The sequence below is a fragment of the Misgurnus anguillicaudatus genome, chromosome 13, assembly GCF_027580225.2.
Source record: "Misgurnus anguillicaudatus chromosome 13, ASM2758022v2, whole genome shotgun sequence".
Classification (NCBI taxonomy): domain Eukaryota; kingdom Metazoa; phylum Chordata; class Actinopteri; order Cypriniformes; family Cobitidae; genus Misgurnus; species Misgurnus anguillicaudatus.
In genome coordinates this window covers 11427989-11443240 of record NC_073349.2, presented here as the reverse complement: position 1 = coordinate 11443240, position 15252 = coordinate 11427989, and the positions used below count along the sequence as shown (strand labels likewise).

General features: G+C 35.6%; 1 protein-coding gene across 1 annotated transcript in view; it reads left to right on the top strand.

The window, feature by feature from the left end:
* Nucleotides 1-519: 519 nt before the first annotated feature.
* tns2a (tensin 2a) overlaps nucleotides 520-15252 on the top strand; it is an 80097-nt gene continuing 65364 nt past the window's right edge. The window contains exon 1 of the mRNA XM_073875014.1: nucleotides 520-924. Within this exon, the coding sequence (XP_073731115.1) occupies nucleotides 685-924 (240 nt within the window). The 5' untranslated portion in view covers nucleotides 520-684. The remainder of the gene's footprint in view (nucleotides 925-15252) is intronic.

Here is a 15252-nt window from a genome sequence, read left to right as displayed (position 1 = left end):
TGTGATTTTGTGCATTCCGAGCCCTAGCCCCCACGCAAGCAGACCAGGGATTAACCAAACCGAGCCAGGGCATGGTATGGAGCAATCACACTAGTCAAATGAACCAGGCTTTTGGGGTGAAACGCATTTGGTTGCGGTTTGATTTGGATAATGTGAGTGCACCTAGGTTGTTCTGGATGATTGTTGAGTTATTCTAGGTTGTTGCTAAATGGTCCTTAAGTTTTTTTTTGATAAATTCTTCAGATTATAAAAGTTAAGAAAGAAGCCTCTCTTCTATAAGAACCTTTGACTTAATAGTTTTTTGGGGACCCAAAAATAGTTCATCTGTGGCATCGCTATGAAGAACCTTTTCTACCACCTTTATTTTAAGAGTTTAAAAGTAATACCAATTGTGAGCACCACTTGAACTCAGTTTAGCAGGTAATAAAATCATCAACACATGTCTGTGTATGGTCTGAAAGACTTGGAGCACTTTAGCACAATAGTGCATGTGTTTGGGAGAAGCAGGAGGGGGGTTGATATCCTCTGGATGTTGGCTTGCACGTCGAGTGCGTTCGGCTGACCGTACGCGTGCTAGCTTCAAATGGACGTTCGATTTAATAGGCATATTCTCACCATTGTTTACACGTGTGTGCTCACCAGAGACAGATGAGTGTCAACGGGCGAACATGTGTGTGTGTTTGAATGGGAGCCAGGAAAAGGGGAAGGGCCTCGAGTGAACGGACAAAAACAGCTGCTCTTGTGTGCTCGAGAAACTTCAGCCAGAAAGAGGGAAAGGAAGGAGAGGACCAACCGGGTCCAGATCTCTATATGGGTTGCGCCCTGAGTGCGGATAGCTGCGGGGACGAGCCTGATCCGGTACCCGTAAGAGGGTCTGTGAGGAGGGAGAGAGCAGAATCGAAAGGGAGCATGAGATTGACCAAGGTGAGTTTTTTAGTTTGGTGGATGATTATTTGCAGGCTGCAAAATGACTGATGCTGCTGATGTGCCGTCGTGAGTTTGATGATGTGATAACATTCAGTAAAACATCAGATTTAAGGCAGTTGCATGTTTATTTTGTGCATTTACAGTAGATGCTGGGCTTTTTTATCCTAAAATTAGATTTTTAGTTTCTGTAGAAAATTCAAGTAGTGTTTGCACATCTCACCAGGATGATGCTATAATGTTGTAGGAGGTTGCTAAGGTGCTGTGCGTCATTTCAAATACATTGCTATGTGGTTGTCAAGGTTTAGGGTGCGTATTGCTTCCAAGTATGATATTTCATTGGGCTCTGGTCCTTGATTTAATGGATATGTTTAGTATGCAAAGTTTAATGTAGCATGCATCACAAAATAAACTGTAGTGTAGCGTCGTCATTATGTTTCCTACAGTGTCGAAATTGAGCATGTGTTTTCCAGCATCGAGTAACAACGTCTACCCGATTGTTCAAGGAAACAAAGATTGAGTGAAAAACTTGAGAAGGGCTTGTTTACATGCCTGAGAGTGAAAGTCTATAATGGTCCAGTCCCTAAGGCTCGTTCACGTGCATTGCATCGTGGGAACTTTAAGCCCTCTCGATGATGTCACAAAGTTGTAGCTGAACCCGTGAAGCAAGCCTGGGAATCATTACTGTGGACTGTGTGTATGTGCGTTACTAAATCCTTACTGCTCTCATGCCAATTCGTATATGCTTTGGCTCCAGTGTCCAAACATGCACATTAAATCCATATCTTCTTTTCTTGTCTCCATGTCACTGTGGGATTGTAAAAAGTTATCCGCTGTACTGCCGATATAGCAAAGCTTGCATAAAGCTGTGGTTCATTTCAAATTTTTCCTCCCACTACAGTAACCATAATGTTTATTATCACAGACATTTTTCACTTTAATAACAGTCCAGTTTCTTTTCTTTTGCTGCGGGTGTGGAGTTTAATAATAATATACTCTTTAAATCAGCGTATGATCATATCACACAGAAAAAGATTGTGGTCTGCTGCATGAGGCTATGATGAAACTTTATTATGCAGGCTTATAACCACATTACGATGCTAACTAGCAAATCTGACATTTAGCTGTTTGGTATGGTATGCACCGTGACCCCGCCGGTCCCCACAGGGGAACTGAGGCTTGGGTATCTTGCTCAAGAGTGAAAGGACAATGGTTCTGCATCAACCCCTAAATAATTTAAACTTACAAGCTAGTCGCCAAGCTTAACCACTTGGTATCCACACCCATGCATTACTAACTCATCAGATGGTATAAATCATTCTTTATTTACCTTTTCTTTTAACAAAGAGAGACTTAGATTGTCAGGGTCCTCACTGAGCTGCTATTGTCTCTGTGTGATGAACAACTCATTCCTCAATCTCATCTCTGCCTTGTGGCTCTGTGAGGTCACATTTGTCTGCTGGCCGTCTTAAGCTCTTTGTCGTTCTTGTATTTTCTAAGAGAGTTATTTGTCAAGAACAGAACTTGGGTTATGGGGTAGGTGATGCATAACATGCTGAAGATAATTTTTGAGCAGCTTTTAGATTTTATATATATATATATATATATATATATATATATATATATATATATATATATATATAAACATTCAAAAAAAAAGTTTCTATTGTTGATACTTTATAATTTTAGACATTTCTCAACCTATTTTATTTTAATTGCTGCTCTTTTTTAGCCTTTGATATAATATAATAATATAGTATAATAATTTTTAAAAATGAATAATCTAAATATACACATATACATCAACTCTGTTATTTATATATAAAGAAACATAATATATATATATATATATATATATATATAAACATAAAACATAAACATAAAAAAATTATATATATATATATATATATATATATATATATATATATATATATATATATATATATATATATATATATATATATATATATATATATATATATATATATATATATATATATATATATATATATATAAACATTCAAAAAAAAAGTTTCTATTGTTGATACTTTATAATTTTAGACATTTCTCAACCTATTTTATTTTAATTGCTGCTCTTTTTTAGCCTTTTGCATTAGGATCCCTACATAAAGGCTTAACTATACTGTGTTTATTTTTGGATCTTAAGGTAAATGTTGAATGCTCCCTGATTTTGAATTGTGTTGGATAAAAGCATCTGCCAAATTAAATTAATGTAAAAGTAATTTTTAGTCCATACGTGACCCTGAACCACAAAACCACTTATAAGGGTAAATTATTTTTAATTTAGATAATAAATAAGCTTTCCATTGATGTATGGTTTGTTAGGATAGGACAATATTTTGTAGAGACCTGAGGGTGCAAAAATCAAAAAATTTAGAAAATCGCCTTTAAAGTTGTCCAAATGAAAATCTTAGCAACACACATTACTAATGGTAAATACATTGTTGATATATTTACGATAGGAAAGTTCCAAATTATCTTGACACGTAACATGTTAAGATTTTTACTTAATATCCTAATTGTTTTTGTCATAGAAAATCAATAATTTTGACCAATACAATGTATTGTTGACTATTGCTACAAACATACCCGACTTACTTAAAGGAAAACACCACCGTTTTTTAAATATTTTATTATGTTCTTACTTCAACTTAAATGAATGAATACATACCTATCTTTTTTCAATGCGTGCACTTTTAATCTTTGTATAGCGTTTCGTGAATGTGTTAGCATTTAGCCTAGCCATATTCATTCCTATGGTTTAAAAAAAAGTTTTATTTTGTGCCACCATACTTACTCGTGTAACTACTCATTTAACAGTCTTTAAATATGGAAAACGGAAGTGTTTGGTGGCTTCTAAATTCATCCCTGTTTGGATCCTAAGGAATGAATGGGGCTAGGCTAAATGCTAACACATTCACGAGGCGCTGTAGAAAGATTAAGTGCATGCATTAAAAATAGATTGGTATGTATTAATTCATCTAAGTTGAGGTAAGAACATAGTAAAATATTGAAAAATTGTGTATTTTCCTTTAAGTAGTAGAGCATTGTGTTGGAAGCACAAAAGGTCATGAGTTTGAGCACAGGGGACACACAAACGAATAAATGTGTAATGCACTGTAAGTCGCTTAGCATTAGCCAAATGCATAAATGTAGACATAACCTGCCGATATTTAGAAAATATTAGTTTTTTTATATGATGTAAAGACTTAATATAAAGAAAAATAAACTCTTTTTGCTAATGTTCTCCACACTGACAGGGTTTAGTCCTGGATTAACACAATAATATTCCAGACTGATCTCACGGAAAGTCGTGTTATAGTCATGCAAAATTGGATAAAGTTATTTGTGTCCATGGCACGAAAATTCGTGCCTTAAGCACAAATATATTGTCACTCGCATTTTTATAAATAGTTTTTCGTGGCCGTGGCACGACTTTATTTTTTGTGTCATATTTTATATTGTTTTCTCATTGTTTTTTTTCCCTATTTTCTTACCATTGTCGCTTGGGGTTAGAATCACTTTTTGTTACATTTTTAGACATCCTAACCCAAACTCTAACCCCAACTCCAGGCGAGAATAGTTTTAAAAGCAGAAGAAAAACATGTAGATACATAAAACCTCATCCTAACCCAAACCCCAAATCTCACCCCAACCAAGCGACAATGATTTAAAAATAGGGGAAAAATTAGAAAACAATACATGAAATGACACAAAAATTAATGTCGTGCCACGGACATGATAAACATTTTATAGAAATTTGTGCTAGTGACACGAAAAATACATTTTTGCTCAAGGCACCGAAAATGTTGCATTTCGTGCCATGGACACAAATAAATGAATCAAAATTTTTGTGACTATAACACGACTTTCTGTGAAATCATGTTGTAATATTCAGTGAAGGATTGTTACTGAGAGCATCAGTGACATAAAAAAGTCCCAGTCTTCTCAGGAATCTGAAAACAGTCACACTCTATTCCTTCAGTGTTTGTGCTTTTTGGGATTTAGGGTAGCCAATATTCCTGGAATATCCATGGAATGACAGAAACTTTAACAAGTGCTAGTTTACTGCAGCCATAATCCACAGGCATCCACTATAAACACCACACAGGAAAAGGCCTGGTCAATGTATAAATAGGCTCTGTTTTTCCCACAGCTTGGGAACAGAGTCATGCATGCATGCTGCTGGTATAAGTCACATTCAGGGTCATCAACTTGTTTATTTGCTCTTTCGATCATAAAACACATACACATACACACAAACATCAACACAAACGTACTTGATATTGTGAAAGAACTGAACATCCGCCAGGCCTGAACATAACCCTAATCTCAACACTAACCCACAAGAACTATTTTTTAAAGGGACACTCCACTTCTTTTGAAAATATACTAATTTTTCAGCTCCCCTAAAGTTAAACATTTGATTTTTACCGTTTTGGAATCCATTCAGCTGATCTCAGGGTCTGGCGGTACCACTTTTAGCATAGCTTAGCATAATCCATTGAATCTGATTAGACCATTAGCATTGCGCACAAAAATGACCAAAGAGTTTCGATATTTTTCTTATTTAAAACTTGACCCTTCTGTAGTAACATCGTGTGCTAAGACCGACGGAAAATTTAAAGTTGTGATTTTCTAGGCAGATATGGTTAGAACTATACTTTCATTCTGGCGTTATAATAAAGGACTTTGCTGTCGTAACATAACAGCCGAAAATAGTCCCCTTAGTATCTTTAAATAGTAGGAGACTATTTTCGTGCACTGCGTAATATCATTGCTCCTCCTTTAAAAGGATACCACCCCAGTGACTGTTTTTGTACCGTTATTTCTGAGTGTAGTCATGCAGCAAAAGTGTGTTACTTTAAAGAGGTAATCTGTAACTTTAGTGGCTTGTAACAAAAATCAGTTATTGAACAAGTACATTAAAATCAGTGTTCTCACCTTAAGATGATTCGTAACAGCAAGCGTATAATAATGATTTATAATTTGAGCTGTCGGGTATAGTTTTCAACAAAAAGATATACATAAAGTAACCTGCGACTTTATGTTTCAAATAGAGATTGGAATGTACAGGCAAAAGTTACAGATTGCAGCTTTAATAAGGAGGATAATCAGACTTTAGTCTGGTTAAAGCTGAAATGTGTAAATAAAAATTACACTTAAGATGGGAATCAAGATGGGGTAGTATGCTTTCAAAAAGTACACCGTTGTTCCAAAACAGTGCATATTTGTACCTCCAAGGTTTCTGTACCATACTGGGACCTCAGAGGCACATTTCTCTACCTAAATGGTACATAATTGGGACCTTTTTAAGGGCGCGCTCACATGATACTTAACCTGATTGTCCCGCCTCTGCACTCACACTACACTTTATGATCCATACTTAAGGACACTTACATCATTAAAAGATGTGATTGTTTAAAAAAAAAACTGGAAGATATGCTCGATGGGGTTTACAGTAATTATGTAGTAAGTACGGAGCAATCACCCTGGAAAAAACGAACCATACTTTGGGGCCAAGCGTACTTGGGTACGATACAGTTTTACATAATGTGAGTACACCTTAATTTATGACAGCATAGGTAGCAAAATATGATCATTCACTTAAGCAACCACCCAGAACACCCATGAAACCACATAACTACATGAAAACAGACACTCTATAGCTTTAGCAACCAGACGGCAGCACCCTGACCAACACCCACAACACTATAGAGTCATGACAGGTGTTTTACATATATAAACATCACATTTTTTCATTTTTTAATGCCAACACACACTTATGCAAATACATTTTTAAACACTCTTAAAAAATGTGCTTCATGCCATAGAAGAACCATTTTTGGCTCCATAAGGAACCTTTAACATCCTAAGAACTAGTGTTGTAGTTCTCAAGACCGGTCTCATCTTGGAATTGACCGCATTTTTACTCGGTCTCGTCTCGGTCTCAGACAAAGAGGACTCGGAATTTTATTTCAAGACCACAACTGATGGCACATCACAAATTAATTTTTTTATCATTAATTTTATGCAGTTTATTCAGGTTTGGCATATGATGTTGGCATTGTTTAAGCATTGTTTAAGTTTCTCCCAATGACAATTTTTCTAATTTTATTACTTAAAACACCTGCATTGTATTAAGTGGATGGCAAGCCATGGAAAGACAGTTCAGAATAAATGGTTAAGTTGATTTCAGCTGTGTTTGTTCACTTTTAATTGCTTATAGATAAATTCACACATCTGCAATGCCTTTGATTATTTTATCAACTTCTCTGATGGCATACACCCCTAACACAAAGGGGGACAAACGCTAAAAAAGGTTTAAGAACCACTGCTTTAAAAAACTGTGGCATTGTTGTGAAGAACCTTTTGTAGCACTTTTATTTGTAAGATAGATGCCAATAAACACACTGGAATTATGAATCCATTGATCAGTCTATAATAGAAAAACTTGTAAAACAGAGATCAAGTGTTTCTCATATGAAATGAAAAAGTGGCTGAATAAAGCTGTGTGTGTGTGTGCGCATGTTCAAGCGTGTGTGTGCGTGTGTTCTCTGGAGGGCATGACCCGTCATTAAAATATGAGAACATGAGAGAGAGAGAGAAATCATGAGACTTTGCAGACGAATGTGAACTGGAAGCATATGAAAGATAAAGCCATCCACGTCCTTTTAGTGGCACTTCATAAAAGCACCAATGTGATCGGGTCATAAAAACAAATCTCTGAAATCTCTGTTTGCTTTTCTTTACTGCTGGCAGCTCTGGACTGATATCTGCCCACTGCAGTGTTTGTGGAGTACTGTTAATGTTTTGGGAGACACATGGATGGGCGCTGAATGAAAAGTAGGATATAATTTAGCATTGCATTAAACATCAGTGTATATACATATTAAGTGTTTCTACAGACTCTTCTATGCCCCAGGGGTTTATTTTTATGAAACTCTTAAAAATAAAGGTGCTACAAAAGGTTATCCACAGTGATGCAATAAAAAGAACCATTTTTTGTTCCCCAAGGAACCATTTAGTTCAAGGTTCCTGGATAAACCTATATTTTTATAACCTAAATAACCTTCCTCGGATGTTGTGGTTCATCATGAAGCCCCCTTATTTTTATGACACATGGCTTTGCTCTGAAATGGCATGTTCCAAAAATGTTTGAAATGTGATTTCTGGTACAGTCATTCCAAGTTCCACTGGTTTCATTCCCAATGACATAATTCTCCTGCAATGCATGTTTTAGTTAGACTGGTAAAATAATGCACAAATTAACTTCACAACTTAAACTACTGTGAAAAGTGTGTTTCATGTGAGTGTTTTTCTCAGAATCTTCACCATAACCTCCCTTTTTTGGGGGGATTTGGTCTTTCTCCATCTTTCTCACTTCCAGCACCATTCTTTTGACTCATTTTAGCACTCCGACATCCCCCCTCACACACAAATTCGGTCCACTCCCCTTCATCATCTATTTCCCGCTTTTTCTCTCCACAGCTGTATTTAATCAGCCACTTGGCTTCTCGTACCCAATCATTCCTGCTTTTATTCCCCTCCCTCCATTTCCTCTCTGTGTATGTCCTCATCTCTCTCTCTCTCTCTCTCTCTCTTTCTTTCTTTCTCTCTCTCTCAGCATCCTCCTCTCTTATTCAATCATGTTTGTGCTCCAACATTCCATCTGAGACTGTTGGTCAACATTACATCACCACTGAAGCAGCGTTTGGCTTTAGTCATAACGTATTCATGTTAACCTGCCTTAAAAGTAAACAAATGTTGTTTTGACTTGCCATAGGTGTTGCTACATATCCTGGACTCCCTGTTTTGTTATTTTGAGCAATTTTAGGTACTGGAGCAATACAAACATCCTCTGTATGGCAAAAACATGACTCCATTGAAATACGGTTCCACACCCACAGCTGAGGATTTTGTATGAGGAATAGTTCTGTTTCACCCCAAACCTCTGTGTCTGCTGCCAAGATTAAATGTGACTTTACATTATTTTTATCTTTCTCACCTACATCTCATCCAACCCTTTATTATTATAGATTATTTCTGGAACTGGCTTTTTTGGGTGTCTGCATAGGGTGTTGCGATGTAATTGCTAAGGTGTTGCTACTGTAGATGGATGCTGTGGTGTCTTTAGGACTTGCCCAAGTTAAAATTTTATTAAAAATCTGACTTTTACCATGTTTTAGTGCTATAATTGAGTCACCTGCGCTTCTATCAATCAAGAAAATGTGAAAAGATCAACCCATAAACCATTCTCTACAAATATATGAAAAAATAGGACATTGAAATTTGGTTCCTCTTGTGATGTCAGAAGGGGATCTTATTATAATGATACCACCCTTAATCTGCACTATCCAACTATGGCACTGCCATTTAATACAGAGATCAGCACATTTGAATTTAAAAGGACACCCTGAAGATGGTCTTTTGACCGAAAGCTTGGAAAGGTTATTAAAACCTGCTGCTAAGGATTTAAGTGTGCAGACGTCTTTATTTTCAAAAGGACACACCCCAAAACGCTCACACCTACAAAGTGGCAATTTTAATATATAATAAATGATCTATATGGTATTTTGGACAAAAACTTCACATACGTACTTCTGGGTACAACAAAGATTTATTTTAAATCTTTAAAAAGTCTTGTGAAATGTCCCCTTTAAAAGCATCCCACCCCTATGTCTAATATTCTTGTCCCGAAATGTGGTTTGGATTTCTCCTTTTTTTTGTAAATCTCAATTTTTATGCATTAAAATGTCTGCCAGCTAAAAATCAGAAGTCCACTCCAAAATCCAAATGGACAACCTGATTATCGGCATCATTCATCCGAAGCACAAATGGCACACAGTGGGTTATGAGCAGCAATATGAATAAAATGAATGTTTTTTTTTTTTTTTTTGGAGGAGAGATTTCTATTTAAACATGCTTTAGACAAAGACGTCCCTTTTTGTTTCTCTCTCTCTCCTCCCAGTGCTTCTGTAAACAGTATAAATTCGTATCCACGTGGCTTGGTGAATAGGACAGGACGTGTTTCTCTAATGCTCGCAGTTTGCCTGCTCAGGGGCCTCTCTTTCCCCAATCATGTGCCCTCCACATCCTGTCTGCATACACTCTCTCATGGCCTGTGTGTCCTATACATGACTACACATAACTTCACGCTTTCTATACAGCCCTTACTTATACTTTTCCCTGAATTAGATTGTATAAATGTCCCTTCCCTACATGCTGATCATGCTTTTATCCTCTCCCGGACCATTCCTTTACCATCTTTTGGCATTCTTTGGCAGTCTTTTCAGAATTCAGTTGGGTTCCCTTTTATTGCTTGATAATAAAGATATGTATTTGATTTTTCTGTTATGTTTTGTTATGTTTTAAGAGCGTAGATCATAATGGCATTTCTTATGCATCACTACAGTGGTTCTGTGTCCAGTGCTGGAATTTCAATTATTTAAAAAAAAACATTTACAGGACCCCTCCCAATATTATGACACAATTCAAACGTAGAGGAGTTTACATACTGCATCTCTAAAACCCTTTTGTAAGTGCGCCCGCATATGTACACGTGACCGCTGGATGTCGCTGTTGCGCTTTTAGTAGTTCTGTCAAAGAGATTTTTGGCGCTTTTTTTATTAACATGAAATTTGTTGAATTGTGTCAATTTGTTGGAGTAATTTCTAAAGAATTTGATAAAGTAATGCTACAATTATTAATTATTGTGGCTGTAAAAGATGCAAAATGTTTATGTGTTTAGATTATTTACTTTAGTGTAAATATGTAAATAAATAGTAAATATTTATCTGCCTCATATTATATATTACATTATATTGCCTATATGATATATTCACTAAATAATAAATATTAATATTTACTAAAGATGTAATATTCTAAGTTTTGCATTTATAGGCGCAGTTATGTCTAATTTGGATCCCATCCAATGGGATATCGGTTCTTTAGGATGCAGCCAATCAGAAAAGTTTACTTCCAGTAACAACATTCCTCAATTTTTTTCTTTCTGTAGCTCCGCCCACACAGACTATGAGTTTAGTGAGAGAAAAGAAAACAACTCCATCAGTAGTCGAGTGCTTCTCCATTGACTTATTGGGAATGTAGTCCATGACATCTTTAAGGAAATCTATTTTAGCTGGAATATTCTCCAAGAACATGAGTAAGGTAAAGAATGATCTTTGTATTGGGAATGATGAGAGAACGTGTTATTATGTTTTTGGAATTTACTGCTATAATAACTTTGTTTAAAAAATGTATGTAAGGTAAATATTTATATTCTTATATGAAGAGGCGATGTGATTCATATGAAGTTTTAATCTGTTGAAAAAAGGATGTAACAGCAGCTCGTGTTTGCTCCCGGTAACGTAACGTTACTTGCGCACGCTTTTGTTTATATTACTGTAAATAAGAAAACAGTTTTAATCTGAGCTTTATTACATATTTGTTACACATGGTGAAGATCCAAACTTGAGTTAAATTTTGAAAGGGTAACGGGTAATTGCTGGTGTGTGTGTCATATTTCCTGTGTCCACGTTTTCCATGTTCCCTATCCTGACAAGTGAAACATGTCAGAAGTGCATGAGAGCAGAATAGATCTCTCTCTCTCTCTCTCTCTCTCTCTCTCTCTCTCTCTCTCTCTCTCTCTCTCTCTCTGCGTGTGTGTGCGTGTGTGTACGGGTAGATCACGCCTTACATAACCACAAATGAAAGCCTTATAAAATTGTTAAAGGTTTTATCACTCTCTTAATGAAGTCTGTCAAGAACTAATTTGAACGCCCGCGTTTGAGTTTGATCGTTTGTTTTCCCCATATGCCGTCGATGAAAATCTTTAGAAACATCGTTTGGGTTTCCCCACTTTTCGCCAGAGGTTAAACTATGTAGAGCAGAAAGAAAGAGTCATCATATGACTTCACGCGCGCTAACTAATACTTACTGCGTCATCATGTATTAAACGCCTCACTAGAGACAACTGTGTCTCACGAAGTGTGGACCCTAGCTAGTAAACGTAAACTCGTGCATCTGTTGCTTTATGACTTTTTGCTTTCGATACATTTTGCTTTTAATGTTCCTTAACGTTGCCATAGTAACCGCGAAAGTACCGTCGATAAAACAACTTATATTCATTTCAAATTAGTGTAAATTAGTGTGGCAGTTTTGTCCATAAGAATCGTTTTGGCGTGTTGTTCAAAACTAAACTGTTAGTTTATTTCCCAAATTTTCTTAAATCAGTATGTGTTCCCTCACTGTCAGAGGAAATGGTAAAATGGTCCCAAGCTGTCACTGGGGCGGCACCCTTTAAAAAGGCACCATTTATGTGCAGTTATGTATGTATACTTTTCTGCCAATACGTACCTTACCAATTAGAACTCTATAGGTGTAAAGGTGTACTTACTTTTTACTTGTTTGACAGTGTTGGGCTCAAACCATGACCTAACGCTGTGTGTTCCATCATTTAAGCTACATGAACACATTCTGTTCCTGTCCTTCAGCATCTCGCAGCTCCAAAAGCAAACAGTAGTGACGTATAAAGTAGGCTACTGCATTGAAAGCCGGTCCTTGTAGATGATGTTGACTTTACTGGGGATGTAATGCTCTGATTCAGTAGATTTGTGATGTGAGATCTTGTTTATGGTGTTTTTTCAACACAGTTAAACTCTCTAAATGAAACCACAAGTTGTAAGAAGAAAAGCTCTAGTTTTCATAACTTATTAAATGCTTATTAAGTAATTGATATGATTTGCATCACATTACTTTATCTAATAAAGTTTGTATTTTTTAATCTCTCTTTCTTTATCTAGCTTTTTTATGAGTGCCCATAATATAAGAGCTCACATAGAGGTCTCTGTGTAGGCTTTATAATAGCAGGGCCCCCACATATAATGAACCTTTAGCGAGGGACCACTTTCTTAAAATGTGACCCTGGACCACAAAACCATAAAGGTCATAAAAAGAACATTAAAGAATGTTTTTTACATTATGTAGGCTGACTTTATAGAAAACAGTAAGTCCCAATGAATTTAAAACTGATGATTCTATTTTTTATGAAATATTGTGTTTATTATAAACAATTTATTTGTGTAAGTTATTCAATCAAAATCTGAAAATGTACTTGTAATTTACTTTAGTGAGGGACCCCTTTCCTATAATGTGACCCTGGACCACAAACCCAATAAGGGTTGATTTTTTTAATTAGAGATTTTTACATAGTCTGAAAGCTGAATAAATAAGCTTTTCATTGATGTATTGTATAGGACAATATTTCAAGATACATGTATTTGAAAATCTGGAATTTTGGGGGTGCAAAAAATCATAATATTGCAAAAAATTACCTTTAAAGTTGTCCAAATAAAGTCCTTAGCAAACACATAATAATAAATATTTTTTTTATATATTTACAGTAGAAAATTTACTAAATTTCTTCATAAAACGTGATCGTCACTTAATATTCTAATAATTCTTTTAATAAAGAAATTGATAATTTTGACCAATACAATGCATTTTTGGCTATTGCTACAAATGAAGACTTTGTTTCCAAAACGCAATAAATCCATTTTGACTAATTTCGGTAAAAGTGTGTTTTCTATATCAAGAAAGTAACAAAATGAAAACCACTATTTTCTGTTACAAACTTTCACATAGCATCTTTATGTTATAAAAACATAAAAAATTCAAATCCATAATTAGATTTTCAAATATTTATTATAAAAACTGATTATTTTTTTCCACAAAATGCAATAAATCCAAGACAAGCTAATCTATTGAATCAATATATAAATATGCATTCATCTTTGCCATGTTATAATCATTTAGTTGACTAGGGGTATACACTGATTAAAAAAGTAAACATTAATGGCATAAATCAAAACACTTACTTTGTCATATTAAGAACACTGTTATCGCTGTGGTTATACTTGGGACGTCATCGCTGAACTTTTTGACAGCGATCAGCTGTAAAATGTTTTGGTCCTGCTCGATTTTCGTTGGCTTTGCGTAAATTAATGGAAAGTTTTTCATAAGATCCCTTGGGGTCAATGTGTTAGCATGAAAGAAGCTTGATGCTGTCGGGAATACAAGCAACAACCGGCATTTTTCTGTCTCCAGAGTGCCTCTTGCGTAAATTATTAGATGTTGATGGCTTACGTTTCTTCCCCGCCACAGAGAACCACCACAGGTTTATCAATGTCATCAAAGTATTATTTTGTTTTTGTTTGTTTGTTGATCACGAAGTACAAGATGAGGAAAACTATGATTTTGTGAGTAACGCGCCACCATTGTTGTTTACATTGCGTGGAATGGTGCGCTGTGATTTGTTGAGCGAATTTATTGCATTCTGCAGAAAAGGAGGAGTGGCGTTTATTGCGTTTTGAAAAAAAATGGAGAAAAGATGATAGAAAAACACGGCGGATATATCGGATTTTGCGTAAAATTAAGAATTTAATTTTAAATATTGACCTGATACTGATTTTGGGGATAACTCTTTTTTATGGCGTTTATCACGTTTTGGAACCAAACTCTTCAAATATACCTGTGCTACTTATGGCTGTTTTTTGGTCCAGGGTCACAAATATGTATCCATACATCCATATTTTGTGTAAAGAAACATCTCTCATCTCTTTTTGATCTCTCATAAAGAGAGCAAATTGTTTACAAACTTAAATAATTGGCTACAAAGCAGACTTTTTTCTTTATCTTTATTTCTTGAATTTTTTGTGGATCCATAAGAACCTTCTGGCGAACAAATCTCAGCCCTGGTCTAGACTACCTTATCGTATCACATTACAACTGTAAAATTTTGTAAATCGGTCTGGTTGAAGAAACCGAATGTTTACATTAGAGAAGTCCATTGAAAGAGTCATGAATTTATACCCGGCAACACAATGACATAATAATTCCCGCTGTTGATTTTAGCCCAGTAAAAACAGCGCGAGTAATTACACATCGATATAAACCATAGGCAAGGTGATTTTTTACAAGCATATTAAGCCATTTATGTACAGTCGTAAAACAAGTGTGGTTACTGATTACTGTGTTACACTCGGCATATCTTGAGTTTCACATCACAGATCACCCAGCAATCTTTAATCATAACAGTCTGGAACCACAGATAGATTATAGAAGATGAAGGTTCACATACGAGTCACGCCACAGGAATTCCCGATGAGTAATTGGATGTACAGTCTGTGTGTATTTGTGTTTTATCTTGATATAATTGTAGTTGGCCAACTCAAAAGCTCCCCACTTTTCCTTAGCTTTCTCTTGGGTTATATATAGTAAAGTGATAACATTGTATGATGCTTGATA